This window comes from Oncorhynchus clarkii, chromosome 12 (genome assembly GCF_045791955.1).
Source record: "Oncorhynchus clarkii lewisi isolate Uvic-CL-2024 chromosome 12, UVic_Ocla_1.0, whole genome shotgun sequence".
NCBI lineage: Eukaryota > Metazoa > Chordata > Actinopteri > Salmoniformes > Salmonidae > Oncorhynchus > Oncorhynchus clarkii.
The window spans coordinates 88,316,302-88,344,238 of NC_092158.1; the positions used below are offsets into that span (position 1 = coordinate 88,316,302).

A 27,937-nucleotide genomic window follows, 5' to 3' on the forward strand; every position below is an offset into this window, starting at 1 on the left:
CTCTTCAGAGCCCTGTGACATGCATCTATAATGACATTATTGCTCTGGGGCTGTAGTCCTCTTCAGAGCACTGTGACATGCCTCTATAATGACATTATTACTCTGGGGCTGTGGTCCTCTTCAGAGCCCTGTGACATGCCTCTATAATGACATTATTACTCTGGGGCTGTAGTCCTCTTCAGAGCCCTGTGACATGCCTCTATAATGACATTATTACTCTGGAGCTGTAGTCCTCTTCAATGCCCTGTGACATGCTTCTATAATGACATTATTACTCTGAGGCTGTAGTCCTCTTCAGAGCCCTGTGACATGCTTCTATAATGACATTATTACTCTGGGGCTGTAGTCCTCTTCAGAGCCCTGTGACATGCCTCTATAATGACATTATTACTCTGGAGCTGTAGTCCTCTTCAATGCCCTGTGACATGCTTCTACAATGACATTATTACTCTGGGGCTGTATTCCTCTTCAGAGCCCTGTGACATGCTTCTATAATGACATTATTACTCTGGAGCTGTAGTCCTCTTCAATGCCCTGTTACATGCCTCAATAATGACATTATTACTCTGGGGCTGTGGTCCTCTTCAGAGCCCTGTGACATGCATCTATAACGACATTATTGCCCTGGGGCTGTAGTCCTCTTCAGAGCCCTGTGACATGCCTCTATAATGACATTATTACTCAGGGGCTGTAGTCCTCTTCAGAGCCCTGTGACATGCCTCTATAATGACATTATTACTCTGGGGCTGTTGTCCTCTTCAGAGCCCTGTGACATGCCTCTATAATTACATTATTACTCTGGGGCTGTAGTCCTCTTCAGTGCCCTGTGACATGCCTCTATAATGACATTATTACTCTGGGACTGTAGTCCTCTTCAGTGCCCTGTGAAATGCCTCTATAATGACATTATTACTCTGGAGCTGTAGTCCTCTTCAATGCCCTGTGACATGCTTCTATAATGACATTATTACTCTGGGGCTGTAGTCCTCTTCAGAGCCCTGTGACATGCTTCTATAATGACATTATTACTCTGGGGCTGTATTTCTCTTCAGAGCCTTGTGACATGCTTCTATAATGACATTATTACTCTGGAGCTGTAGTCCTCTTCAATGCCCTGTTACATGCCTCTATAATGACATTATTATTCTGGGGCTGTGGTCCTCTTCAGAGCCCTGTGACATGCCTCTATAATGACATTATTGCTCTGGGGCTGTAGTCCTCTTCAGAGCCCTGTGACATGCTTCTATAATGACATTATTGCTCTGGGGCTGTAGTCCTCTTCAGAGCCCTGTGACATGCCTCTATAATGACATTATTACTCTGGGGCTGTAGTCTCCTTCAGAGCCCTGTGACATGCCTCTATAATGACATTATTATTCTGGGGCTGTGGTCCTCTTCAGAGCCCTGTGACATGCCTCTATAATGACATTATTGCTCTGGGGCTGTAGTCCTCTTCAGAGCCCTGTGACATGCTTCTATAATGACATTATTGCTCTGGGGCTGTAGTCCTCTTCAGAGCCCTGTGACATGCCTCTATAATGACATTATTACTCTGGGGCTGTAGTCTCCTTCAGAGCCCTGTGACATGCTTCTATAATGACATTATTACTCTGGGGCTGTAGTCCTCTTCAGAGCCCTGTGACATGCCTCTATAATGACATTATTACTCTGGAGCTGTAGTCCTCTTCAATGCCCTGTGACATGCTTATATAATGACATTATTACTCTGGGGCTGTGGTCCTCTTCAGAGCCCTGTGACATGCATCTATAACGACATTATTGCTCTGGGGCTGTAGTCCTCTTCAGAGCCCTGTGACATGCCTCTATAATGACATTATTACTCAGGGGCTGTAGTCCTCTTCAGAGCCCTGTGACATGCCTCTATAATGACATTATTACTCTGGGGCTGTTGTCCTCTTCAGAGCCCTGTGACATGCCTCTATAATTACATTATTACTCTGGGGCTGTAGTCCTCTTCAGTGCCCTGTGACATGCCTCTATAATGACATTATTACTCTGGGACTGTAGTCCTCTTCAGTGCCCTGTGACATGCTTCTATAATGACATTATTACTCTGGGGCTGTATTTCTCTTCAGAGCCTTGTGACATGCTTCTATAATGACATTATTACTCTGGAGCTGTAGTCCTCTTCAGAGCCCTGTGACATGCCTCTATAATGACATTATTATTCTGGGGCTGTGGTCCTCTTCAGAGCCCTGTGACATGCCTCTATAATGACATTATTGCTCTGGGGCTGTAGTCCTCTTCAGAGCCCTGTGACATGCTTCTATAATGACATTATTGCTCTGGGGCTGTAGTCCTCTTCAGAGCCCTGTGACATGCCTCTATAATGACATTATTACTCTGGGGCTGTAGTCTCCTTCAGAGCCCTGTGACATGCTTCTATAATGACATTATTACTCTGGGGCTGTAGTCCTCTTCAGAGCCCTGTGACATGCCTCTATAATGACATTATTACTCGGGAGCTGTAGTCCTCTTCAATGCCCTGTGACATGCTTATATAATGACATTATTACTCTGGGGCTGTAGTCCTCTTCAGAGCCCTGTGACATGCTTCTATAATGACATTATTACTCTGGGGCTGTATTCCTCTTCAGAGCCCTGTGACATGCTTCTATAATGACATTATTACTCTGGAGCTGTAGTCCTCTTCAATGCCCTGTTACATGCCTCTATAATGACATTATTACTCTGGGGCTGTGGTCCTCTTCAGAGCCCTGTGACATGCATCAATAATGACATTATTGCTCTGGGGCTGTAGTCCTCTTCAGAGCCCTGTGACATGCCTCTATAATGACATTATTACTCTGGGGCTGTAGTCCTCTTCAGAGCCCTGTGACATGCCTCTATAATGACATTATTACTCTGGGGCTGTAGTCCTCTTCAGAGCCCTGTGACAAGCCTCTATAATTACATTATTACTCTGGGGCTGTAGTCCTCTTCAGAGCCCTGTGACATGCCTCTATAATAACATTATTACTCTGGGGCTGTAGTCCTCTTCAGAGCCCTGTGACATGCCTCTATAATGACATTATTACTCTGGGGCTGTGGTCCTCTTCAGAGCCCTGTGACATGCCTCTATAATGACATTATTACTCTGGAGCTGTAGTCCTCTTCAATGCCCTGTTACATGCCTCTATAATGACCTTATTATTCTGGGGCTGTGGTCCTCTTCAGAGCCCTGTGACATGCCTCTATAATGACATTATTGCTCTGGAGCTGTAGTCCTCTTCAGAGCCCTGTGACATGCTTCTATAATGACATTATTGCTCTGGGGCTGTAGTCCTCTTCAGAGCCCTGTGACATGCCTCTATAATGACATTATTACTCTGGGGCTGTAGTCTCCTTCAGAGCCCTGTGACATGCTTCTATAATGACATTATTACTCTGGGGCTGTAGTCCTCTTCAGAGCCCTGTGACATGCCTCTATAATGACATTATTACTCTGGAGCTGTAGTCCTCTTCAATGCCCTGTGACATGCTTATATAATGACATTATTACTCTGGGGCTGTAGTCCTCTTCAGAGCCCTGTGACATGCTACTATAATGACATTATTACTCTGGGGCTGTATTCCTCTTCAGAGCCCTGTGACATGCTTCTATAATTACATTATTACTCTGGAGCTGTAGTCCTCTTCAATGCCCTGTTACATGCCTCTATAATGACATTATTACTCTGGGGCTGTGGTCCTCTTCAGAGCCCTGTGACATGCATCTATAATGACATTATTGCTCTGGGGCTGTAGTCCTCTTCAGAGCCCTGTGACATGCCTCTATAATGACATTATTACTCTGGGGCTGTAGTCCTCTTCAGAGCCCTGTGACATGCCTCTATAATGACATTATTACTCTGGGGCTGTAGTCCTCTTCAGAGCCCTGTGACATGCCTCTATAATTACATTATTACTCTGGGGCTGTAGTCCTCTTCAGAGCCCTGTGACATGCCTCTATAATAACATTATTACTCTGGGGCTGTAGTCCTCTTCAGAGCCCTGTGACATGCCTCTATAATGACATTATTACTCTGGGGCTGTGGTCCTCTTCAGAGCCCTGTGACATGCCTCTATAATGACAGTATTACTCTGGGGCTGTAGTCCTCTTCAGAGCCCCGTGACATGCTTCTATAATGACATTATTACTCTGGGGCTGTAGTCCTCTTCAGAGCCCTGTGACATGCTTCTATAATGACATTATTACTCTGGAGCTGTAGTCCTCTTCAATGCCCTGTTACATGCCTCCATAATGACATTATTACTCTGGGGCTGTGGTCCTCTTCAGAGCCCTGTGACATGCATCTATAATGACATTATTGCTCTGGGGCTGTAGTCCTCTTCAGAGCCCTGTGACATGCCTCTATAATGACATTATTACTCTGGGGCTGTAGTCCTCTTCAGAGCCCTGTGACATGCCTCTATAATGACATTATTACTCTGGGGCTGTAGTCCTCTTCAGAGCCCTGTGACATGCCTCTATAATTACATTATTACTCTGGGGCTGTAGTCCTCTTCAGAGCCCTGTGACATGCCTCTATAATAACATTATTACTCTGGGGCTGTAGTCCTCTTCAGAGCCCTGTGACATGCCTCTATAATGACATTATTACTCTGGGGCTGTGGTCCTCTTCAGAGCCCTGTGACATGCCTCTATAATGACATTATTACTCTGGGGTTATAGTCCTCTTCAGAGCCCTGTGACATGCTTCTATAATGACATTATTACTCTGGGGCTATAGTCCTCTTCAGAGCCCTGTGACATGCCTCTATAATGGCATTATTACTCTGGGGCTGTAGTCCTCTTCAGAGCCCTGTGACATGCCTCTATAATGACATTATTACTCTGGAGCTGTAGTCCTCTTCAATGCCCTGTGACATGCTTCTATAATGACATTATTACTCTGGGGCTGTAGTCCTCTTCAGAGCCCTGTGACATGCTTCTATAATGACATTATTACTCTGGGGCTGTATTCCTCTTCAGAGCCCTGTGACATGCTTCTATAATGACATTATTACTCTGGAGCTGTAGTCCTCTTCAATGCCCTGTTACATGCCTCTATAATGACATTATTACTCTGGGGCTGTGGTCCTCTTCAGAGCCCTGTGACATGCATCTATAATGACATTATTGCTCTGGGGCTGTAGTCCTCTTCAGAGCCCTGTGACATGCCTCTATAATGACATTATTACTCTGGGGCTGTAGTCCTCTTCAGAGCCCTGTGACATGCTTCTATAATGACATTATTACTCTGGGGCTGTAGTCCTCTTCAGAGCCCTGTGACATGCTTCTATAATGACATTATTACTCTGGGGCTGTATTCCTCTTCAGAGCCCTGTGACATGCTTATATAATGACATTATTACTCTGGAGCTGTAGTCCTCTTCAGAGCCCTGTGACATGCCTCTATAATAACATTATTACTCTGGGGCTGTAGTCCTCTTCAGAGCCCTGTGACGTGCCTCTATAATGACATTATTACTCTGGGGCTGTAGTCCTCTTCAGAGCCCTGTGACATGCCTCTATAATGACATTATTGCTCTGGGGCTGTAGTCCTCTTCAGAGCCCTGTGACATGCCTCTATAATGACATTATTACTCTGGGGCTGTAGTCCTCTTCAGAGCCCTGTGACATGCCTCTATAATGACATTATTACTCTGGGGCTGTAGTCCTCTTCAGAGCCCTGTGACATGCTTCTATAATGACATTATTACTCTGGGGCTGTAGTCCTCTTCAGAGCCCTGTGACATGCTTCTATAATGACATTATTACTCTGGGGCTGTAGTCCTCTTCAGAGCCCTGTGACATGCTTCTATAATGACATTATTACTCTGGGGCTGTAGTCCTCTTCAGAGCCCTGTGACATGCCTCTATAATTACATTATTACTCTGGGGCTGTAGTCCTCTTCAGAGCCCTGTGACATGCCTCTATAATAACATTATTACTCTGGGGCTGTAGTCCTCTTCAATGCCCTGTGACATGCTTCTATAATGACATTATTACTCTGGAGCTGTAGTCCTCTTCAATGCCCTGTGACATGCTTCTATAATGACATTATTACTCTGGGACTGTAGTCCTCTTCAGAGCCTTGTGACATGCCTCTATAATGACATTATTACTCTGGAGCTGTAGTCCTCTTCAATGCCCTGTGACATGCTTCTATAATGACATTATTACTCTGGGGTTGTAGTCCTCTTCAGAGCCCTGTGACATGCTTCTATAATGACATTATTACTCTGGGGCTGTAGTCCTCTTCAGAGCCCTGTGACATGCTTCTATAATGACATTATTACTCTGGTGCTGTAGTCCTCTTCAATGCCCTGTTACATGCCTCTATAATGACATTATTACTCTGGGGCTGTGGTCCTCTTCAGAGCCCTGTGACATGCATCTATAATGACATTATTGCTCTGGGGCTGTAGTCCTCTTCAGAGCCCTGTGACATGCCTCTATAATGACATTATTACTCTGGAGCTGTAGTCCTCTTCAGAGCCCTGTGACATGCCTCTATAATTACATTATTACTCTGGGGCTGTAGTCCTCTTCAGAGCCCTGTGACATGCCTCTATAATAACATTATTACTCTGGGGCTGTAGTCCTCTTCAGAGCCCTGTGACATGCCTCTATAATGACATTATTACTCTGGGGCTGTAGTCCTCTTCAGAGCCCTGTGACATGCCTCTATAATGACATTATTACTCTGGAGCTGTAGTCCTCTTCAATGCCCTGTTACATGCCTCTATAATGACATTATTACTCTGGGGCTGTGGTCCTCTTCAGAGCCCTGTGACATGCATCTATAATGACATTATTACTCCTGGGTTGTAGTCCTCTTCAGAGCCCTGTGACATGCCTCTATAATGACATTATTACTCTGGGGCTGTAGTCCTCTTCAGAGCCCTGTGACATGCCTCTATAATTACATTATTACTCTTGCCTAGTTAAATAAAGGTGAAATAAATTGTAAAAATGCAGACAAACTTAAATCAGTTTTACCAAATCTTTACCAGCATGTCAAATGTGCAACAAGGGGAAAAAATGTCTAGTACCACTTCTACTCCAAACACGGAGATGAGTACTAAGCTCTCCCCCGCCCTCCATTTGGCACATATGGCCATATATGCTACTCTTCAGGACTGTTTTGCTAGCAAAAACTGGACCATGTTCCGGGATTCATCCAATGGCATTGAATAGTATAACACCTCAGTCATCGGCTCCATCAATAAGTGCATCGACAATGTCGTCCCCATGATAACCGTACGTACATATCCAAACCAGAAACCATGGATTACAGACAACATCCACACTGAGCTAAAGGCTAGAGCTGCTGCTTTCAAGGAGCGGGACACTAATCCGGACGCCTATAAGATATCTTGTTTTGTCCTCGGCCGACCCATCAAACAAGAAAAGATGCTCGTCGGATGTGGCAGGGCTTGAAAACTATTACGGACTACAAAGGGAAAGCCAGTGAGCCCAGGGAACCTACCAGATGAGCTAAATGCATCGTGGAAAGCAGCACTGCAGCATCCACAAGAGCACCAGCTGTTTTGGATGACTTTGTGATAACGCTCTCTGTAGCCAATGTGAGCAAGACCTTTAAACAGGTCAACATTCACAAAGCTCCGGGGGCAGATGGATTACCAGGACGTGTTCACCACCAATGAGACAGATTATAGGGAGGAGGTAAGATAACTGGCAGTGTGGTGCCATGAAAACAACCTCTCCCTTAATGTGAGCAAGACAACAGAGCTGATCGTGGACTACAGGAAAAGGCGGGCTGAACAGACCCCCATTAAAATCAACTGGGCTGTAGTGGAGCGGGTCGAGAGTTTCAAGTTCCTTGATGTCCACATTGCAAACAAACTATCATGGTCCAAATACACCAAGACAGTCGTGAAGAGGGCACGACAAAACCTATTCCCCTTCTGGAGACTGAAAAGATTTTGCATAGGTCCCCAATTTTAGTTCTACAGCTGCACCATCGAAAGCATCATGACCGGTTGTATCACCGCCTGATATGGCAACTGCTTGGCATCTGACCATAAGGCGCTACAGAGGGTAGTGCGTATGGCCCAGTACATCACTTCGGCCAAGCTTCCTGCAATGCAGGACCTATATAATAGGTGGTGTCAGAGGAAAGCCCATAAAATTGTAAGAGACTACAGTTTATTTGGTAAATATTTTCTTAACTCTTCTTGAACTGCACTGTTGGTTAAGAGCTTGTAAGTAAAAGCATTTCACGGTAAGGTCTACACTGTTGGTTAAGGGCTTGTAAGTAAAGCATTTCACGGTAAGGTCTACACTGTTGGTTAAGGGCTTGTAAGTAAGCATTTCACTGTAAATTCTACACGGTTGGTTAAGGGCTTGTAAGTAAGCATTTCACGGTAAGGTCTACACTTGTATGTGACAAATGAAGTTTGATTTGATTTGGTAATTGTTTATGCTCTTGACCAAGGCATCCAACCGAAATATGGAAACTGGCTTCTGTTTCTGTTTTTAAGTTAAATGCTATATTTCACAGGTCCCTGTTTTAGCATTACTTGTTACATAAGACCGAATCAAGCAGTTCGGTCACATATGTTGCGGTATTGAATTTGTCGTTCAAAATGTCTACTAGTATTTGAGATTTGTTCTGACAAATCTGATGAAGTCCTTTTAAATGCTTTATAGGGAGTGTATTTTTTTCTGATTCATTTGAAATTACTTAGAAATAATCATTTTTCAACTACTTAGAAATATTCAGATTTAAATTACAAAGAAATAATCCTATTTAAATTACATAGATTACATTTTACATCTTTAAATTACATCTTAATTACATCTTATTTAGAATTAATTATATTTAAATTACTTAGAAAAAAGCCTATACATTTTTTTCTGCCACATTTGTTTATCAGATCCTTTTTGTATTTTTCAACAATCGCTAACACAAACCTTTGCATGTACATTTGAAGTCGGAAGTTTACAAACACCTTAGCCAAATACATTTAAACTCAGTTTTCACAATTCCTGAGATTTAATCCCAGTAATAATTCCCTGTTTTAGGTCAGTTAGGATAACAACTTTATTTTAAGAATGTGAAATGTCAGAATAATAGTAGAGAGAATGATTTATTTCAGCTTTTATTTCTTTCATCACATCCAGAGGGTCAGAAGTTTACATTCACTCAATTAGTATTTGGTAGCATTGCCTTTAAATTGTTTCACTTGGGTCAAATGTTTTGGGTAGCCTTCCACAAGCTTCCCACAATAAGTTGGGTGAGTGTTGGCCCATTCCTCCTGTCGGAGCTGGTGTAACTGTGTTGGGTTTGTTGGCCTCCTTGCTCGCACACACTTTTTCAGTTCTGCCCACAATTTTTCTATAGGATTGAGGTCAGCGCTTTGTGATGGCCACTCCAATACCTTGACTTGTTGTCCTTAAGCCATTTTGCCACAACTTTGGAAGTATGCTTGGGGTCATTGTCCGTTTGGAAGCCCATTTGCGACCAAGCTCTAACTTCCTGACTGATGTCTTGAGATGTTGCTTCAATATATCCACATAATTTTCCTACCTCATGATGTCATCTATTTTGTGAAGTGCACCAGTCCCTCCTGCAGCAAAGCACCCGCACATCATGATGCTGCCACCCCGGTGCTTCACAGTAGGGGTGGTGTTCTTTGGCTTACAAGCCTCCCCCTTTTTCCTCCAAACATGACGATGGTCATTATGGTCAAACAGTTCTATTTTTGTTTCATCAGACCAGAGGACATTTCTCCAAAAAGTACGATCTTCATCCATGTGTGCAGTTGCAAACTGTAGTCTGTTTTTTATGGGAGTTTTGGAGCAGTGGCTTTTTCCTTGCTGAGCGGCCTTTCATGATATGTTGAGATAAGGCTCATTTTACTGTGGATATAGATACTTTTGTACCTGTTTCTTCCAGCATCTTCACAAGGTCCTTTGCAGTTGTTCTGGGATTGATTTGCACACTTCTCACCAAAGTACGTTCATCTCTAGGAGACAGAACGCATCTCCTTCCTGAGCCATATGACGACTGCGTGGTCCCATGTTGTTTATACTCTCATACTTGTCAAGCCCTGACCGTAGAGATCCTTTTATTCTCTACGTTTGTTTGGTCAGGCTGTGACTCGGTTGGGAATGTCTATGCTTTCTGCTTCTTTTTCTTTGGCCAGGTATGATTCTCAATCAGGGGCAGCTGTCTCTCGTTGTCTCTGAGTGGGAATCATACTTAGGCAGCCTTTTTTCCTTTTCTCATTTGTGGGTTGTTGTCTTCGTTGAATGCATGTATTGCCTTACGGAGCTTCACGTTCATTTTGTTGTTTATTGTTTTGTTGGCAACATTCTTTAAAATAAAGAAAAATGTACGCTCACCAACCTGCACCTTGGTCCGGTCATTTCCTTGAAGACGATTGTGACAAAACAACCCACCTCAAACGGACCAAGCAGCGTGGCCAGGAGGAGCAGACAGAGTGGACATGGGAATACATTCTGGAAGGAAAGGGATCCTGGACGTGGGAGGAGATCCTGGCTGGAAAGGATCGCCTGACGTGGAAGCAGGTGGAAGCAGCGAGGAAGGCGGAGGCAGCTAGTAAAGGGGCACAGCGTTACACAGGGTCACGGCTGGCAAGGAAGACCGGGAGGCCACTCCAAAATATTATTTTTGGGGGGAGGCACACGGGGAGGTTGGCGGAGCTCACTCCCCGTGCTCACGGTCGGGAGCATGGTACTGGTCAGGTACCATGTTATGCGGTGAAGTGCACAGTGTCTCCAGTGTGCGTTCACAGCCCGGAGCCAGCGCTCCGCATGTGTCGTGCTAGAGTGGGCATCCAGCCAGGACGGATTGTGCCAGCACAGCGCTCCTGGTCTCCGGTGCGCGTCTTCGGCACAGGGTATCTTGCGCCGGCTCTGATCACTGTGTCTCCGGTGCGCAATCACAGCCCAGTGTGCCCTGTGCCTGCGCTCCGCACGTGCCGGGTCAAAGTGGGCATTCAGCCAGGACGAGTGGGGACAGCTTTAAGCACCAGATCTCCAGTGCTCCCCCACAGCCTGGTTCGACCTGTGCCTACTCCACAGACCATGCTTCCAATATGTCTCCCCAGCCTGGTGAGTCCTTTGCCTGCTCCCAGAACCAGGCCTCCAATATGTCTCCCCAGCCTGGTGAATCCTGTGCCTGCTCCAAGATCCAGGCCTCCAGTAGGTCTCCCCAGCCTGGTGAGTCCTGTGCCTGCTCCACGGGCCAGTCCGGGGCCTGCAGCGAGGGTCCCCAGTCCGGGGCCTGCGGCGAGGGTCCCCAGTCCGGGGCCTGCGGCGAGGGTCCCCAGTCCGGGGCCTGCAGCGAGGGTCCCCAGTCCGGGGCCTGCGGCGAGGGTTAGGCCTTGAAATACATCCACAGGTACACCTCCAATTGACTCAAATAATGTAATTTAGCTTCTAAAGTCATGACATCATTTTCTGGAATCTTCCAAGCTGTTTAAAGGCACAGTCATCTTAGTGTATGTAAACTTCTGACCCACTGGAATTGTGATACAGTGAATTATAAGTGAAAGAATCTGTCTGGAAACAAATTACTTGTGTCATGCAAAAGGTAGATGTCCTAACCAACTTGATAAAACTATAGTTGGTTAATTAACAAGAAATTTGTGAAGTGGTTGAAAATCGAGTTTTAATGATTCCAATCTAAGTGTATGTAAACTTTCGACTTCAACTGTATATATGTTACTAAGAGGAACTGAAAAAGGGTGTGATTTTGTGAATATCTGTTTTATTTCAGATAACAGCTACTGTATGCTGCTGTGAAAGACAATACATTAAGGACTAATGACCATGAACCAATTATTAATGACAATACATGAATGACCACGAAGCAATTTTTATTTAAACATGGATCAACAAGATTTGTACAGAAGTGTAGTTATTAGCTGTTTAACTAAATGTGTTGCTAGGTGTTTAACTAAATGTGTTGCTAGTTGTTTAACTAAATGTGTTGCTAGTTATTTAACTAAATGTAGTTGCTAGTTGTTTAACTAAATGTAGTTGCTAGGTGTTTAACTAAATGTGTTGCTAGTTATGTAACTAAATGTAGTTGCTAGGTGTTTAACTAAATGTGTTGCTAGTTGTTTAACTAAATGCAGTTGCTAGTTGTTAAACTAAACACAGTTGCTAGTTGTTTAACTAAATGCAGTTGCTAGTTGTTTAACTAAATGCAGTTGCTAGTTGTTTAACTAAATGCAGTTGCTAGTTGTTTAACTAAATGTGTTGCTAGGTGTTTAACTAAATGTGTTGCTAGTTGTTTAACTAAACGCAGTTGCTAGTTGTTTAACTAAATGCAGTTGCTAGTTGTTTAACTAAATGTAGTTGCTAGTTGTTTAACTACATGTAGTTGCTAGTTGTTTAACTAAATGTGTTGCTAGGTGTTTAACTAAATGCAGTTGCTAGTTGTTTAACTACATGTAGTTGCTAGTTGTTTAACTAAATGTGTTGCTAGTTGTTTAACTAAACGCAGTTGATATTTGTTTAACTACATGTAGTTGCTAGTTGATTAACTAAATGTGTTGCTAGTTGTTTAACTAAACGCAGTTGCTAGTTGTTTAACTAAATGCAGTTGCTAGTTGTTTAACTAAACACAGTTGCTAGTTGTTTAACAAAATGCAGTTGCTAGTTGTTTAACTAAATGTAGTTGCTAGTTGTTTAACTAAATGCAGTTGCTAGTTGTTTAACTACATGTAGTTGCTAGTTGTTTAACTCAATGTAGTTCCTAGTTGTTTAACTAAACACAGTTGCTAGTTGTTTAACAAAATGCAGTTGCTAGTTGTTTAACTAAATGTAGTTGCTAGTTGTTTAACTAAATGTGTTGCTAGTTGTTTAACTAAACACAGTTGCTAGTTGTTTAACAAAATGCAGTTGCTAGTTGTTTAACTAAATGTAGTTGCTAGTTGTTTAACTAAATGTAGTTGCTAGTTGTTTAACTAAATGCAGTTGCTAGTTGTTTAACTAAACACAGTTGCTAGTTGTTTAACAAAATGCAGTTGCTAGTTGTTTAACTACATGTAGTTGCTAGTTGTTTAACTAAATGTAGTTGCTAGTTGTTTAACTAAACACAGTTGCTAGTTGTTTAACAAAATGCAGTTGCTAGTTGTTTAACTAAATGTAGTTGCTAGTTGTTTAACTAAATGCAGTTGCTAGTTGTTTAACTACATGTAGTTGCTAGTTGTTTAACTCAATGTAGTTGCTAGTTGTTTAACTAAATGTAGTTGCTAGTTGTTTAACTAAACACAGTTGCTAGTTGTTTAACTACATGTAGTTGCTAGTTGTTTAACTAAATGTGTTGCTAGTTGTTTAACTAAACACAGTTGCTAGTTGTTTAACAAAATGCAGTTGCTAGTTGTTTAACTAAATGTAGTTGCTAGTTGTTTAACTAAATGTAGTTGCTAGTTGTTTAACTAAATGTAGTTGCTAGTTGTTTAACTAAATGCAGTTGCTAGTTGTTTAACTAAATGCAGTTGCTAGTTGTTTAACTAAATGCAGTTGCTAGTTGTTTAACTAAACACAGTTGCTAGTTGTTTAACAAAATGCAGTTGCTAGTTGTTTAACTAAATGTAGTTGCTAGTTGTTTAACTAAATGCAGTTGCTAGTTGTTTAACTACATGTAGTTGCATGCAGTTGCTAGGTGCAATTTAGCTTTTAGCCAATAAAGGGACACCGATCCCGAAGAAGTTTTAATTAACTGAATATGTTGCTAGTTGTTTAACTAAATGTATTTGCTAGTTGTTCAGCTCAATGTGTTGCTAGATTTTGAGCAACATTTGTTGGAAGTTGTTCAAATAAATGTGTTGCTTGAGTGTTGCCTGTATATGATTCATTACACATGTATTTGAAACAGTAGGAGGAGTACAGTAGGATAGTGAGTACAGTAGGATATCTAATAAGAGTGGAACAAAGCATGCAGCCCCAGAATAATAATGTCATTATAGAGGCATGTCACAGGGCATTGAAGAGGACAACAGCCCCAGAGTAATAATGTCATTATAGAGGCATGTGACAGGGCTCTGAAGAGGACTACAGCCCCAGAGTAATAATGTCATTATATAAGCATGTCACAGGGCTCTGAAGAGGACTACAGCCCCAGAGTAATAATGTCATTATAGAGGCATGTCACAGGGCTCTGAAGAGGACTACAGCCCCAGAGTAATAATGTCATTATAGAGGCATGTGACAGGGCTCTGAAGAGGACTACAGCCCCAGAGTAATAATGTCATTATAGAAGCATGTCACAGAGCTCTGAAGAGGACTACAGCCCATAGAGTAATAATGCCACATTATAGAGGCATGTCACAGGGCTCTGAAGAGGACTACAGCCCCAGTGTAATAATGTCATTGTAGAGGCATGTCACAGGGCTCTGAAGAGGACTACAGCCCCAGAGTAATAATAATAATGTCAACAGCACAACGTCATTAAAGAAGTTACCCACTTCCTCTTTTGATATTTATATCTACTAGAGAATTCATTAATAATTAAGATGTGCTGTAATCCAATTCATTTTTCATTGCAATCTACAGACGTTTGAATGAGTCTAATCAGTCTTCTGAAATCTATCCCGTCCCAACAGGTCCTTCGTGTCAATTGTCATTTTTTATAGACAGTATTTTTGTTTTCAGGAACTGAAAGAGAGATATGTAAAACAGGTAAAAATAGACTTTCACAAGCTGTTTAACATACAGTGTTACTGTGCTGTACAAACAGGATGCTGGTCCTTGTATCTACGCAGACATCAACTGTGGCGGTCAGAGAACACGTTGCAGCTCTGCATTCATTTCTTCATTGTCTGTGGGACATTTTATAGTTTCTTTACTTTTGGAACCAAACTAACCATTAAATATTTACTCCTGTTACCTTGAGATACAACTCAACTGCAGGGTGAAAGGGAAGAACACTGGAACAACCAAAAGGTATGAACTGCTGTTAGTTACCAAGGAGGAACCCATCTGACAAACAACAAGAAGACCAGAGACTCCATACTGTTTACAGCGTTCATAAGGGTTTTACTGTATCAAACCAACATCCTAGAGATATCCACCGGAACCAAACTATTCTGACAATTATCTCAGTAGATTTGACTGACGTTGGAAGAGATGAGATCTATGTTTTCCCACCCTGCCGTCCTGTTCCTGTGGATTCAGAGTTCTAGTGGATGGATGCATCCTAAATGCCAGATTTATGACAGTAGTGAAGACTTGGGACACATTCCCACCTGGATCTGCAGCCAACTACCTCATCATGCAGAATGTTACACAGCTGCCTGTCAAGATGTCACAGCCATCGAGGAGGATCTACTTGGACTTCCCCCTAATATCAATACCCTCTGCATATCTATGACACATGGTGAAAATAGATCCATGTCTCTGGGCTTTTTCTCTCAGTTTCAGGATCTGGAGTACCTGTACATTAAGGGCTGTTTTACTAAAATCCTTCCAATTGGGAAAAGCCACCTTCCAAATCTGCAGTATTTACATTTGGATGGATTGGGCTTTGGGTGCTGTGATTGTCATTTTGGGCCTCATACATTCAGAGATTTAGTCAAGCTGAGTCATTTGACCATATGGGGTTATCGACTATCAGCAATGTCCCCAGATGTTTTCCATGGCATTCCTCTGTTACAAAGTCTCATCATTAGGGAACCCTGTTTAGAGGATTTGTCAGAGATACTATGCAGAATAATGAATATAAAGTCACTTATAGAGCTAAAAATAGAAGCACCAGAGATACAATCGATAAACCAATCAAACTGCTCCATTTCAATAACCAACGAAAGCATGAAACCTGTTTTTAACAATCTAGCATTCTCTGACGTCTCATTTGGTGAAATAACACATATAGAGGAAGGTTCACTGGCTTGGCTCCAGAACCTCACAATGTTAACAGGGGCTTTCAGCCAGGAAGTCCTACTGGACCTTCCCCTGTCTGGGATTCAGCAGATACAGGACTTCAGTTGCTATGGTAGCAATGAAATAGATATTGAAAGTATCTGTAATGTAGTTATTTTGTTTTCAATCAAGAAATTATTTGTAAACAATTTCAATACAAGCAGCCTCTCTATGTCCAGTGTTGAATTGTGCATTGGGCTAGAATATATGTATTTACATGGCATTTTCTGTTCTACTCCATATTTGGATTGGCATTTTATTTCCAGTCTAAAAAACCTTAACCAATTAACAATAGCCGGCCTGGAAGACAACAGACTTGATATTTGCTCCTTCCAAAAACAACCAATAACATGGTTAACAAAACTGACTTTAGGGTTGAACAATATACAGATGCTTTTTGCTAAACAATTTATCTGTCTTGTTAACCTACAGTATTTAGATTTAGCAGATAATTCAATTTCAAACATTGACGACTTTGCTTTCATGGGATTAACAAATCTGAAATCCTTAGACATTTCAAGAAATAAGATAACACAGATAAATACAAACACATTTTATGGTTTACAACTGACAAAACTGACTTTAAGGTTGAACAAGCTACACATGCTTTTTGCTAAACAATTTAGCTGTCTTGTTAAGCTCCTGTATCTCGATATAAAACAGAATTTAATTTCAAACATTGAAGACTTTGCTTTCCTGGGATTGACAAATCTGGAGTCCTTGGACATTACAAGAAATAAGATAACACAGATAAATGCAAACACATTTTATGGTTTACATAGTTTGACATGGTTAGACCTCAGGAACAATCCACTTATTCACAACATTGAGGCAATGTCTTTCACACACCTCATGTCTCTTAGACAAGTGTTTCTCGGGCAAGTGCACAACCCACTAACAGAACCTGTGATCAAGCTGAATCTGACACTTATATTTGGTGGAATTGTGAGTCAACTGACTCATCTGTACATTAGTTCAGCTATGAGGCCAATGCAGTTGACTATTGGCAGTAACATCACATCTAAACAGAATCTGAGTCTCCAGCTCAAAGGCCAGACGGTGTCATTTCAGGACTGTGACAGACCTTTCTTTCAGTCTGTAACCCATCTTCATGCTGATGCTGAAGAATTCCTTTGTGGATCTGAATTCATGGGAAAGTACTTCACGTCTGTGGAGACATTTGACTACAGATCAAAGCTTTCAGCTAAAAGGGTTGATTTAACATCAATTAATCAGCTGATTCACCTGAGGAAACTGACTCTACGACAGGTGGATCTTTTAATACAGCGTTCTGCTGACATCATTTTTCACAACTTGACCAAACTGGAGGTTCTGGAAATGTACCACTGCAGGATTTACTCTTTAGAGGGGAGTTTAACTAAAGACTTAAAATCTTTGAAAATATTGTATTTTCATATAGAGAACATTTATAATGTATTCTACAGCTTTACTGAACCTCTCTCTAGCCTTAAGTATTTGATACTTCCTCAGATCCAGATCTTTTGCAGTTGTGACAATGCTTGGCTCATTACATGGGCAAAGGGGTACAGGCAGGTTGAAGTGATCATGCTTACTCCGTATACTAGTCCCGTTATGTATGCTTTGGAGGACTTGATATGCTTGTCGGACAATGGAATAGACACACCTAATTTTGTCAGGTACACAGAAGCCAACTGCACAACCGAGGTTGGCTTTGTGCTCTTTGTTGCGACTGGCCTGGGAGTCCTGTTCTTCATGCTGGTGGTGTTGGTCCATAACCTGGCCGGCCCCTACCTCCTCCCCCTCTACCACATCACCCTTGGCTGGCTGTTAGAAGCCATGCGATCCAACACCAGGGGGCGCTACCATTACGATGCGTTTGTCTCCTATAGCGGGAAGGACGAGCGTTGGGTGGTGGAGGAGCTGCTACCTAACCTGGAGCAGAGGGGTCCTCCTTTCCTGCGCCTCTGTCTGCACAGCAGGGACTTCCAGCTGGGGAAGGACATTGTGGAGAACATCACAGACAGCCTCTACCGGAGCCGCCACACCCTCTGCCTAGTCAGCCGCCACTACCTACGCAGTAACTGGTGCTCTCTGGAGATGAAGCTGGCCACCTACAGGCTGCAGCTGGAGCAAAGGGACATCCTCCTCCTGGTCTTCCTTGAGAAGATCCCCCCTCGCCGTCTGTCTGCCCACCACAGGCTGGCTCGCCTGCTGAAAACCAGGACTTATCTGGACTGGCCCCAGGACCCCCTTCAGCACCAGGCATTCTGGGACAGACTGTGGGCTAAACTGAAACCTCAGACTGAGCATGAGATCAGATGTTGATGTAGAACCTTGGGTATAGAAATGTGACATCATAAGTTGATGTAGAACCTTGTGGACTGAAATGTGACATCAGATTTTGATGTAGAACCTTGTGGACTGAAATGTGACATCAGAGGTTGATGTAGAACCTTGTGGACTGAAATGTGACATAAGATTTTGATGTAGAACCTTGTGGACTGAAACGTGACATCAGATGTTGATGTAGAACCTTGTGGACTGAAATGTGACATCAGAGGTTGATGTAGAACCTTGTGGACTGAAATGTGACATCAGAGGTTGATGTAGAACCTTGTGTTATTGCAGATGCAATGTTGACACATATGTTGAGCTGTTGAATTTGTTGTTAAAAGTCCTCCGTACAAAATGTCTACCGCTGTTTGAAGTTTGTCTTGTCAATTACTTTTAAATGCTCTGTCTGGAGTGTACTTTTTGCGATTCATCTGAAATTACTTTTAATAGCCTTATTTAAATTGCTCATAAAAAAGCCTAAACATTTTTTAAATTCCCAAAATTGTATATATCCTATTTGTATTTTTAAACACCTTTTTGGCCAGGTATGATTCTCAATCAGGGGCAGCTGTCTCTCGTTGTCTCTGAGTGGGAATCATACTTAGGCAGTCTTTTTTCCTTTTCTCATTTGTGGGTTGTTGTCTTCGTTGAATGCATGTATTGCCTTACGGAGCTTCACGTTCATTTTGTTGTTTATTGTTTTGTTGGCAACATTCTTTAAAATAAAGAAAAATTTACGCTCACCAACCTGCACCTTGGTCCGGTCATTTCCTTGAAGACGATTGTGACAAAACAACCCACCTCAAACGGACCAAGCAGCGTGGCCAGGAGGAGCAGACAGAGTGGACATGGGAATACATTCTGGAAGGAAAGGGATCCTGGACGTGGGAGGAGATCCTGGCTGGAAAGGATCGCCTGACGTGGAAGCAGGTGGAAGCAACGAGGAAGGCGGAGGCAGCTAGTAAAGGGGCACAGCGTTGCACAGGGTCACGGCTGGCAAGGAAGACCGGGAGGCCACTCCAAAATATTATTTTTTGGGGGGGCACACGGGGAGGTTGGCGGAGCTCACTCCCCGTGCTCACGGTCGGGAGCATGGTACTGGTCAGGTACCATGTTATGCGGTGAAGTGCAGTGTCTCCAGTGTGCGTTCACAGCCCGGAGCCAGCGCTCCGCATGTGTCGTGCTAGAGTGGGCATCCAGCCAGGACGGATTGTGCCAGCACAGCGCTCCTGGTCTCCGGTGCGCGTCTTCGGCCCAGGGTATCTTGCGCCGGCTCTGATCACTGTGTCTCCGGTGCGCAATCACAGCCCAGTGCGCCCTGTGCCTGCGCTCCGCACGTGCCGGGTCAAAGTGGGCATTCAGCCAGGACGAGTGGGGACAGCTTTAAGCACCAGATCTCCAGTGCTCCCCCACAGCCTGGTTCGACCTGTGCCTACTCCACAGACCATGCTTCCAATATGTCTCCCCAGCCTGGTGAGTCCTTTGCCTGCTCCCAGAACCAGGCCTCCAATATGTCTCCCCAGCCTGGTGAATCCTGTGCCTGCTCCAAGATCCAGGCCTCCAGTAGGTCTCCCCAGCCTGGTGAGTCCTGTGCCTGCTCCACGGGCCAGTCCGGGGCCTGCAGCGAGGGTCCCCAGTCCGGGGCCTGCGGCGAGGGTCCCCAGTCCGGGGCCTGCGGCGAGGGTCCCCAGTCCGGGGCCTGCGGCGAGGGTCCCCAGTCCGGGGCCTGCGGCGAGGGTCCCCAGTCCGGGGCCTGCGGCGAGGGTCCCCAGTCCGGGGCCTGCGGCGAGGGTCCCCAGTCCGGGGCCTGCGGCGAGGGTCCCCAGTCCGGGGCCTGCGGCGAGGGTCCCCAGTCCGGGGCCTGCGGCGAGGGTCCCCAGTCCGGGGCCTGCGGCGAGGGTCCCCAGTCCGGGGCCTGCGGCGAGGGTCCCCAGTCCGGGGCCTGCGGCGAGGGTCCCCAGTCCGGGGCCTGCAGCGAGGGTCCCCAGTCCGGGGCCTGCAGCGAGGGTCCCCAGTCCGGGGCCTGCGGCGAGGGTCCCCAGTCCGGGGCCTGCAGCGAGGGTTAGGCCTTGAAATACATCCACAGGTACACCTCCAATTGACTCAAATAATGTAATTTAGCTTCTAAAGTCATGACATCATTTTCTGGAATCTTCCAAGCTGTTTAAAGGCACAGTCATCTTAGTGTATGTAAACTTCTGACCCACTGGAATTGTGATACAGTGAATTATAAGTGAAATAATCTGTCTGGAAACAAATGACTTGTGTCATGCAAAAGGTAGATGTCCTAACCAACTTGATAAAACTATAGTTGGTTAATTAACAAGACATTTGTGAAGTGGTTGAAAATCGAGTTTTAATGATTCCAATCTAAGTGTATGTAAACTTTCGACTTCAACTGTATATATGTTACTAAGAGGAACTGAAAAAGGGTGTGATTTTGTGAATATCTGTTTTATTTCAGATAACAGCTACTGTATGCTGCTGTGAAAGACAATACATTAACGACTAATGACCATGAACCAGTTATTAATGACAATACATGAATGACCACGAAGCAATTTTTATTTAAACATGGATCAACAAGATTTGTACAGAAGTGTAGTTATTAGCTGTTTAACTAAATGTGTTGCTAGGTGTTTAACTAAATGTGTTGCTAGTTGTTTAACTAAATGTGTTGCTAGTTGTTTAACTAAATGCAGTTGCTAGTTGTTTAACTAAACACAGTTGCTAGTTGTTTAACTAAATGCAGTTGCTAGTTGTTTAACTAAACACAGTTGCTAGTTGTTTAACAAAATGCAGTTTCTAGTTGTTTAACTAAATGTAGTTGCTAGTTGTTTAACTAAATGTAGTTGCTAGTTGTTTAACTAAATGCAGTTGCTAGTTGTTTAACTACATGTAGTTGCATGCAGTTGCTAGGTGCAATTTAGCTTTTAGCCAATAAAGGGACACCGATCCCGAAGAAGTTTTAATTAACTTTAAATTTAATTAACTTTAATTAACTAAATGTGTTGCTAGGTGTTTAACTAAATGTGTTGCTAGTTGTTTAACTAATTGTAGTTGCTAGTTGTTTAACTAAATGCAGTTGCTAGTTGTTTAACTAAACACAGTTGCTAGTTGTTTAACAAAATGCAGTTGCTAGTTGTTTAACTAAATGTAGTTGCTAGTTGTTTAACTAAATGTAGTTGCTAGTTGTTTAACTAAATGTGTTGCTAGTTGTTTAACTAAATGTAGTTGCTAGTTGTTTAACTAAATGTAGTTGCTAGTTGTTTAACTAAATGCAGTTGCTAGTTGTTTAACTAAATGTAGTTGCTAGTTGTTTAACTAAATGTAGTTGCTAGTTGTTTAACTAAATGCAGTTGCTAGTTGTTTAACTACATGTAGTTGCATGCAGTTGCTAGGTGCAATTTAGCTTTTAGCCAATAAAGGGACACCGATCCCGAAGAAGTTTTAATTAACTAAATATGTTGCTAGTTGTTTAACTAAATGTATTTGCTAGTTGTTCAGCTCAATGTGTTGCTAGATTTTGAGCAACATTTGTTGGAAGTTGTTCAAATAAATGTGTTGCTTGAGTGTTGCCTGTATATGATTCATTACACATGTATTTGAAACAGTAGGAGGAGTACAGTAGGATAGTGAGTACAGTAGGATATCTAATAAGAGTGGAACAAAGCATGCAGCACCAGAATAATAATGTCATTATAGAGGCATGTCACAGGGCATTGAAGAGGACTACAGCCCCAGAGTAATAATGTCATTATAGAGGCATGTGACAGGGCTCTGAAGAGGACTACAGCCCCAGAGTAATAATGTCATTATAGAAGCATGTCACAGAGCTCTGAAGAGGACTACAGCCCATAGAGTAATAATGCCACATTATAGAGGCATGTCACAGGGCTCTGAAGAGGACTACAGCCCCAGTGTAATAATGTCATTGTAGAGGCATGTCACAGGGCTCTGAAGAGGACTACAGCCCCAGAGTAATAATAATAATGTCAACAGCACAACGTCATTAAAGAAGTTACCCACTTCCTCTTTTGATATTTATATCTACTAGAGAATTCATTAATAATTAAGATGTGCTGTAATCCAATTCCTTTTTCATTGCAATCTACAGACGTTTGAATGAGTCTAATCAGTCTTCTGAAATCTATCCCGTCCCAACAGGTCCTTCGTGTCAATTGTCATTTTTTATAGACAGTATTTTTGTTTTCAGGAACTGAAAGAGAGATATGTAAAACAGGTAAAAATAGACTTTCACAAGCTGTTTAACATACAGTGTTACTGTGCTGTACAAACAGGATGCTGGTCCTTGTATCTACGCAGACATCAACTGTGGCGGTCAGAGAACACGTTGCAGCTCTGCATTCATTTCTTCATTGTCTGTGGGACATTTTATAGTTTCTTTACTTTTGGAACCAAACTAACCATTAAATATTTACTCCTGTTACCTTGAGATACAACTCAACTGCAGGGTGAAAGGGAAGAACACTGGAACAACCAAAAGGTATGAACTGCTGTTAGTTACCAAGGAGGAACCCATCTGACAAACAACAAGAAGACCAGAGACTCCATACTGTTTACAGCGTTCATAAGGGTTTTACTGTATCAAACCAACATCCTAGAGATATCCACCGGAACCAAACTATTCTGACATTTATCTCAGTAGATTTGACTGACGTTGGAAGAGATGAGATCTATGTTTTCCCACCCTGCCGTCCTGTTCCTGTGGATTCAGAGTTCTAGTGGATGGATGCATCCTAAATGCCAGATTTATGACAGTAGTGAAGACTTGGGACACATTCCCACCTGGATCTGCAGCCAACTACCTCATCATGCAGAATGTTACACAGCTGCCTGTCAAGATGTCACAGCCATCGAGGAGGATCTACTTGGACTTCCCCCTAATATCAATACCTTCTGCATATCTATGACACATGGTGAAAATAGATCCATGTCTCTGGGCTTTTTCTCTCAGTTTCAGGATCTGGAGTACCTGTGCATTAAGGGCTGTTTTACTAAAATCCTTCCAATTGGGAAAAGCCACCTTCCAAATCTGCAGTATTTACATTTGGATGGATTGGGCTTTGGGTGCTGTGATTGTCATTTTGGGCCTCATACATTCAGAGATTTAGTCAAGCTGAGTCATTTGACCATATGGGGTTATCGACTATCAGCAATGTCCCCAGATGTTTTCCATGGCATTCCTCTGTTACAAAGTCTCATCATTAGGGAACCCTGTTTAGAGGATTTGTCAGAGATACAATGCAGAATAATGAATATAAAGTCACTTATAGAGCTAAAAATAGAAGCACCAGAGATACAATCGATAAACCAATCAAACTGCTCCATTTCAATAACCAACGAAAGCATGAAACCTGTTTTTAACAATCTAGCATTCTCTGACGTCTCATTTGGTGAAATAACACATATAGAGGAAGGTTCACTGGCTTGGCTCCAGAACCTCACAATGTTAACAGGGGCTTTCAGCCAGGAAGTCCTACTGGACCTTCCCCTGTCTGGGATTCAGCAGATACAGGACTTCAGTTGCTATGGTAGCAATGAAATAGATATTGAAAGTATCTGTAATGTAGTTATTTTGTTTTCAATCAAGAAATTATTTGTAAACAATTTCAATACAAGCAGCCTCTCTATGTCCAGTGTTGAATTGTGCATTGGGCTAGAATATATGTATTTACATGGCATTTTCTGTTCTACTCCATATTTGGATTGGCATTTTATTTCCAGTCTAAAAAACCTTAACCAATTAACAATAGCCGGCCTAGAAGACAACAGACTTGATATTTGCTCCTTCCAAAAACAACCAATAACATGGTTAACAAAACTGACTTTAGGGTTGAACAATATACAGATGCTTTTTGCTAAACAATTTATCTGTCTTGTTAACCTACAGTATTTAGATTTAGCAGATAATTCAATTTCAAACATTGACGACTTTGCTTTCATGGGATTAACAAATCTGAAATCCTTAGACATTTCAAGAAATAAGATAACACAGATAAATACAAACACATTTTATGGTTTACAACTGACAAAACTGACTTTAAGGTTGAACAAGCTACACATGCTTTTTGCTAAACAATTTAGCTGTCTTGTTAAGCTCCTGTATCTCGATATAAAACAGAATTTAATTTCAAACATTGAAGACTTTGCTTTCCTGGGATTGACAAATCTGGAGTCCTTGGACATTACAAGAAATAAGATAACACAGATAAATGCAAACACATTTTATGGTTTACATAGTTTGACATGGTTAGACCTCAGGAACAATCCACTTATTCACAACATTGAGGCAATGTCTTTCACACACCTCATGTCTCTTAGACAAGTGTTTCTCGGGCAAGTGCACAACCCACTAACAGAACCTGTGATCAAGCTGAATCTGACACTTATATTTGGTGGAATTGTGAGTCAACTGACTCATCTGTACATTAGTTCAGCTATGAGGCCAATGCAGTTGACTATTGGCAGTAACATCACATCTAAACAGAATCTGAGTCTCCAGCTCAAAGGCCAGACGGTGTCATTTCAGGACTGTGACAGACCTTTCTTTCAGTCTGTAACCCATCTTCATGCTGATGCTGAAGAATTCCTTTGTGGATCTGAATTCATGGGAAAGTACTTCACGTCTGTGGAGACATTTGACTACAGATCAAAGCTTTCAGCTAAAAGGGTTGATTTAACATCAATTAATCAGCTGATTCACCTGAGGAAACTGACTCTACGACAGGTGGATCTTTTAATACAGCGTTCTGCCGACATCATTTTTCACAACTTGACCAAACTGGAGGTTCTGGAAATGTACCACTGCAGGATTTACTCTTTAGAGGGGAGTTTAACTAAAGACTTAAAATCTTTGAAAATATTGTATTTTCATATAGAGAACATTTATAATGTATTCTACAGCTTTACTGAACCTCTCTCTAGCCTTAAGTATTTGATACTTCCTCAGATCCAGATCTTTTGCAGTTGTGACAATGCTTGGCTCATTACATGGGCAAAGGGGTACAGGCAGGTTGAAGTGATCATGCTTACTCCGTATACTAGTCCCGTTATGTATGCTTTGGAGGACTTGATATGCTTGTCGGACAATGGAATAGACACACCTAATTTTGTCAGGTACACAGAAGCCAACTGCACAACCGAGGTTGGCTTTGTGCTCTTTGTTGCGACTGGCCTGGGAGTCCTGTTCTTCATGCTGGTGGTGTTGGTCCATAACCTGGCCGGCCCCTACCTCCTCCCCCTCTACCACATCACCCTTGGCTGGCTGTTAGAAGCCATGCGATCCAACACCAAGGGGCGCTACCATTACGATGCGTTTGTCTCCTATAGCGGGAAGGACGAGCGCTGGGTGGTGGAGGAGCTGCTACCTAACCTGGAGCAGAGGGGTCCTCCTTTCCTGCGCCTCTGTCTGCACAGCAGGGACTTCCAGCTGGGAAAGGACATTGTGGAGAACATCACAGACAGCCTCTACCGGAGCCGCCACACCCTCTGCCTAGTCAGCCGCCACTACCTACGCAGTAACTGGTGCTCTCTGGAGATGAAGCTGGCCACCTACAGGCTGCAGCTGGAGCAAAGGGACATCCTCCTCCTGGTCTTCCTTGAGAAGATCCCCCCTCGCCGTCTGTCTGCCCACCACAGGCTGGCTCGCCTGCTGAAAACCAGGACTTATCTGGACTGGCCCCAGGACCCCCTTCAGCACCAGGCATTCTGGGACAGACTGTGGGCTAAACTGAAACCTCAGACTGAGCATGAGATCAGATGTTGATGTAGAACCTTGGGTATAGAAATGTGACATCATAAGTTGATGTAGAACCTTGTGGACTGAAATGTGACATCAGATTTTGATGTAGAACCTTGTGGACTGAAATGTGACATCAGAGGTTGATGTAGAACCTTGTGGACTGAAATGTGACATAAGATTTTGATGTAGAACCTTGTGGACTGAAACGTGACATCAGATGTTGATGTAGAACCTTGTGGACTGAAATGTGACATCAGAGGTTGATGTAGAACCTTGTGGACTGAAATGTGACATCAGAGGTTGATGTAGAACCTTGTGTTATTGCAGATGCAATGTTGACACATATGTTGAGCTGTTGAATTTGTTGTTAAAAGTCCTCCGTACAAAATGTCTACCGCTGTTTGAAGTTTGTCTTGTCAATTCCTTTTAAATGCTCTGTCTGGAGTGTACTTTTTGCGATTCATCTGAAATTACTTTTAATAGCCTTATTTAAATTGCTCATAAAAAAGCCTAAACATTTTTTAAATTCCCAAAATTGTATATATCCTATTTGTATTTTTAAACACCTAATTGCTAACACATATCTTTGTTTGTACATTTGTTGCTAAGAGGAACTGAAAAAGGGTGTGACTACTGTGTACTGAAGTGAATGACAAAACATGAATGTCCAATGACCATGAAGCAGTTATTAATGACTATACATGAATGACCAATGACCATGAAGCAGTTATTAATGACTATACATGATTGACCAATGACCATGAAGCAGTTATTAATGACTATACATGAATGACCAATGACCATGAAGCAGTTATTAATGACTAAACATAAATGACCAATGACCATGAAGCAGTTATTAATGACCACGATGCAGATATTTTATTTGAACATCGATCGAAGATATTTGTACAGAACAATTGTTGCTAGTTGTTTAACTAAATGTTGTTGCAAGTGTTTTAACTAAATGTCTTTGCTATTTGTTTACCAAAATGTAGTTGCTAGTTGTTTAGCTAAATGTGTTGTTAGTTGTTTAACTAAATGTGTTGTTAGTTGTTTAACTAAATGTGTTGTTAGTTGTTTAACTAAATGTGTTGTTAGTTGTTTAACTAACATACAGTAGCTAGATGTTTAACTCAATGTGTTGAAGTTTTTTAACTAAATCTAATTGTGAGTTGTTTAGCTAAATCATGTTGCTATGTGTTTAAATAAATGTGTTGCTATTTGTTCAACTAAATGTAGTTGCTAGTTGTTAACTAAATGTATCTTTTAGCTGTTTAACTAAAGGTAGCTAGTTGTTTAACATTTTGAAGATGCTAGTTGTATAACTAAATCTAGTTGTTAGTTGTTTAACTAAATGTGTTGCTTGTTGTTTAATTAAATGCAGTTGCTATTTCTTTAACCAATTGTAGTTTCTATTTGTTTACCTAAATGTAGTTGCTAGGTGTTTAACTAAATGTGTTGCTAGTTGTTTAACTTAATGTGTTGCTAGTTTTTTAACTTAATGTGTTGCTAGTTTTTTAACTGAATGGGTTGCTAGTTGTTTAGCTAAATGTGTTGCTAGGTGTTTAACTAAATGTGTTGCTAGTTGTTTAACTTAATGTGTTGCTAGTTTTTTAACTGAATGGGTTGCTAGTTGTTTAGCTAAATGTGTTGCTAGTTGTTTAACTAACGGTGTTGCTTGAGTGTAGCCTGTATATGGTTCATTGCACATATATTTGATACATTTCTTAACTCATGGGAGTGGGGAGGTGTACCCCTTTCTGGACAATGAAGTCATTTCTGCGCAATATTGGAGGTAACATAGTTTTATTGAATTATTTCATTACTGTTTATGCTTTTGATAAAGGCTTTCATCCGAAATGTTGGAAACTGTCTTCTGTCTTCTGTTTTCAAATAAAGAGCATCCCTGCATTAGAATAACTCA

At 42.3% G+C, this 27,937-nt stretch overlaps 1 protein-coding gene across 1 annotated transcript; it reads left to right on the forward strand.

Annotated features, from left to right (window-relative positions):
* Positions 1 to 22,568: 22,568 nt before the first annotated feature.
* On the forward strand, positions 22,569 to 27,933 carry LOC139422344 (toll-like receptor 13). Its single transcript, XM_071173545.1, has one exon. It carries the CDS (start codon positions 22,939 to 22,941, stop codon positions 26,035 to 26,037), a length of 3,099 nt encoding a protein of 1,032 aa, XP_071029646.1. The 5' UTR covers positions 22,569 to 22,938; the 3' UTR covers positions 26,038 to 27,933.
* The last annotated feature ends 4 nt before the right edge of the window (positions 27,934 to 27,937 follow it).

Bases quoted from the DNA above. Each gene is read 5' to 3' on its own strand.
- LOC139422344 (XM_071173545.1), top strand. From the start codon at position 22,939: ATGAGATCTATGTTTTCCCACCCTGCCGTCCTGTTCCTGTGGATTCAG.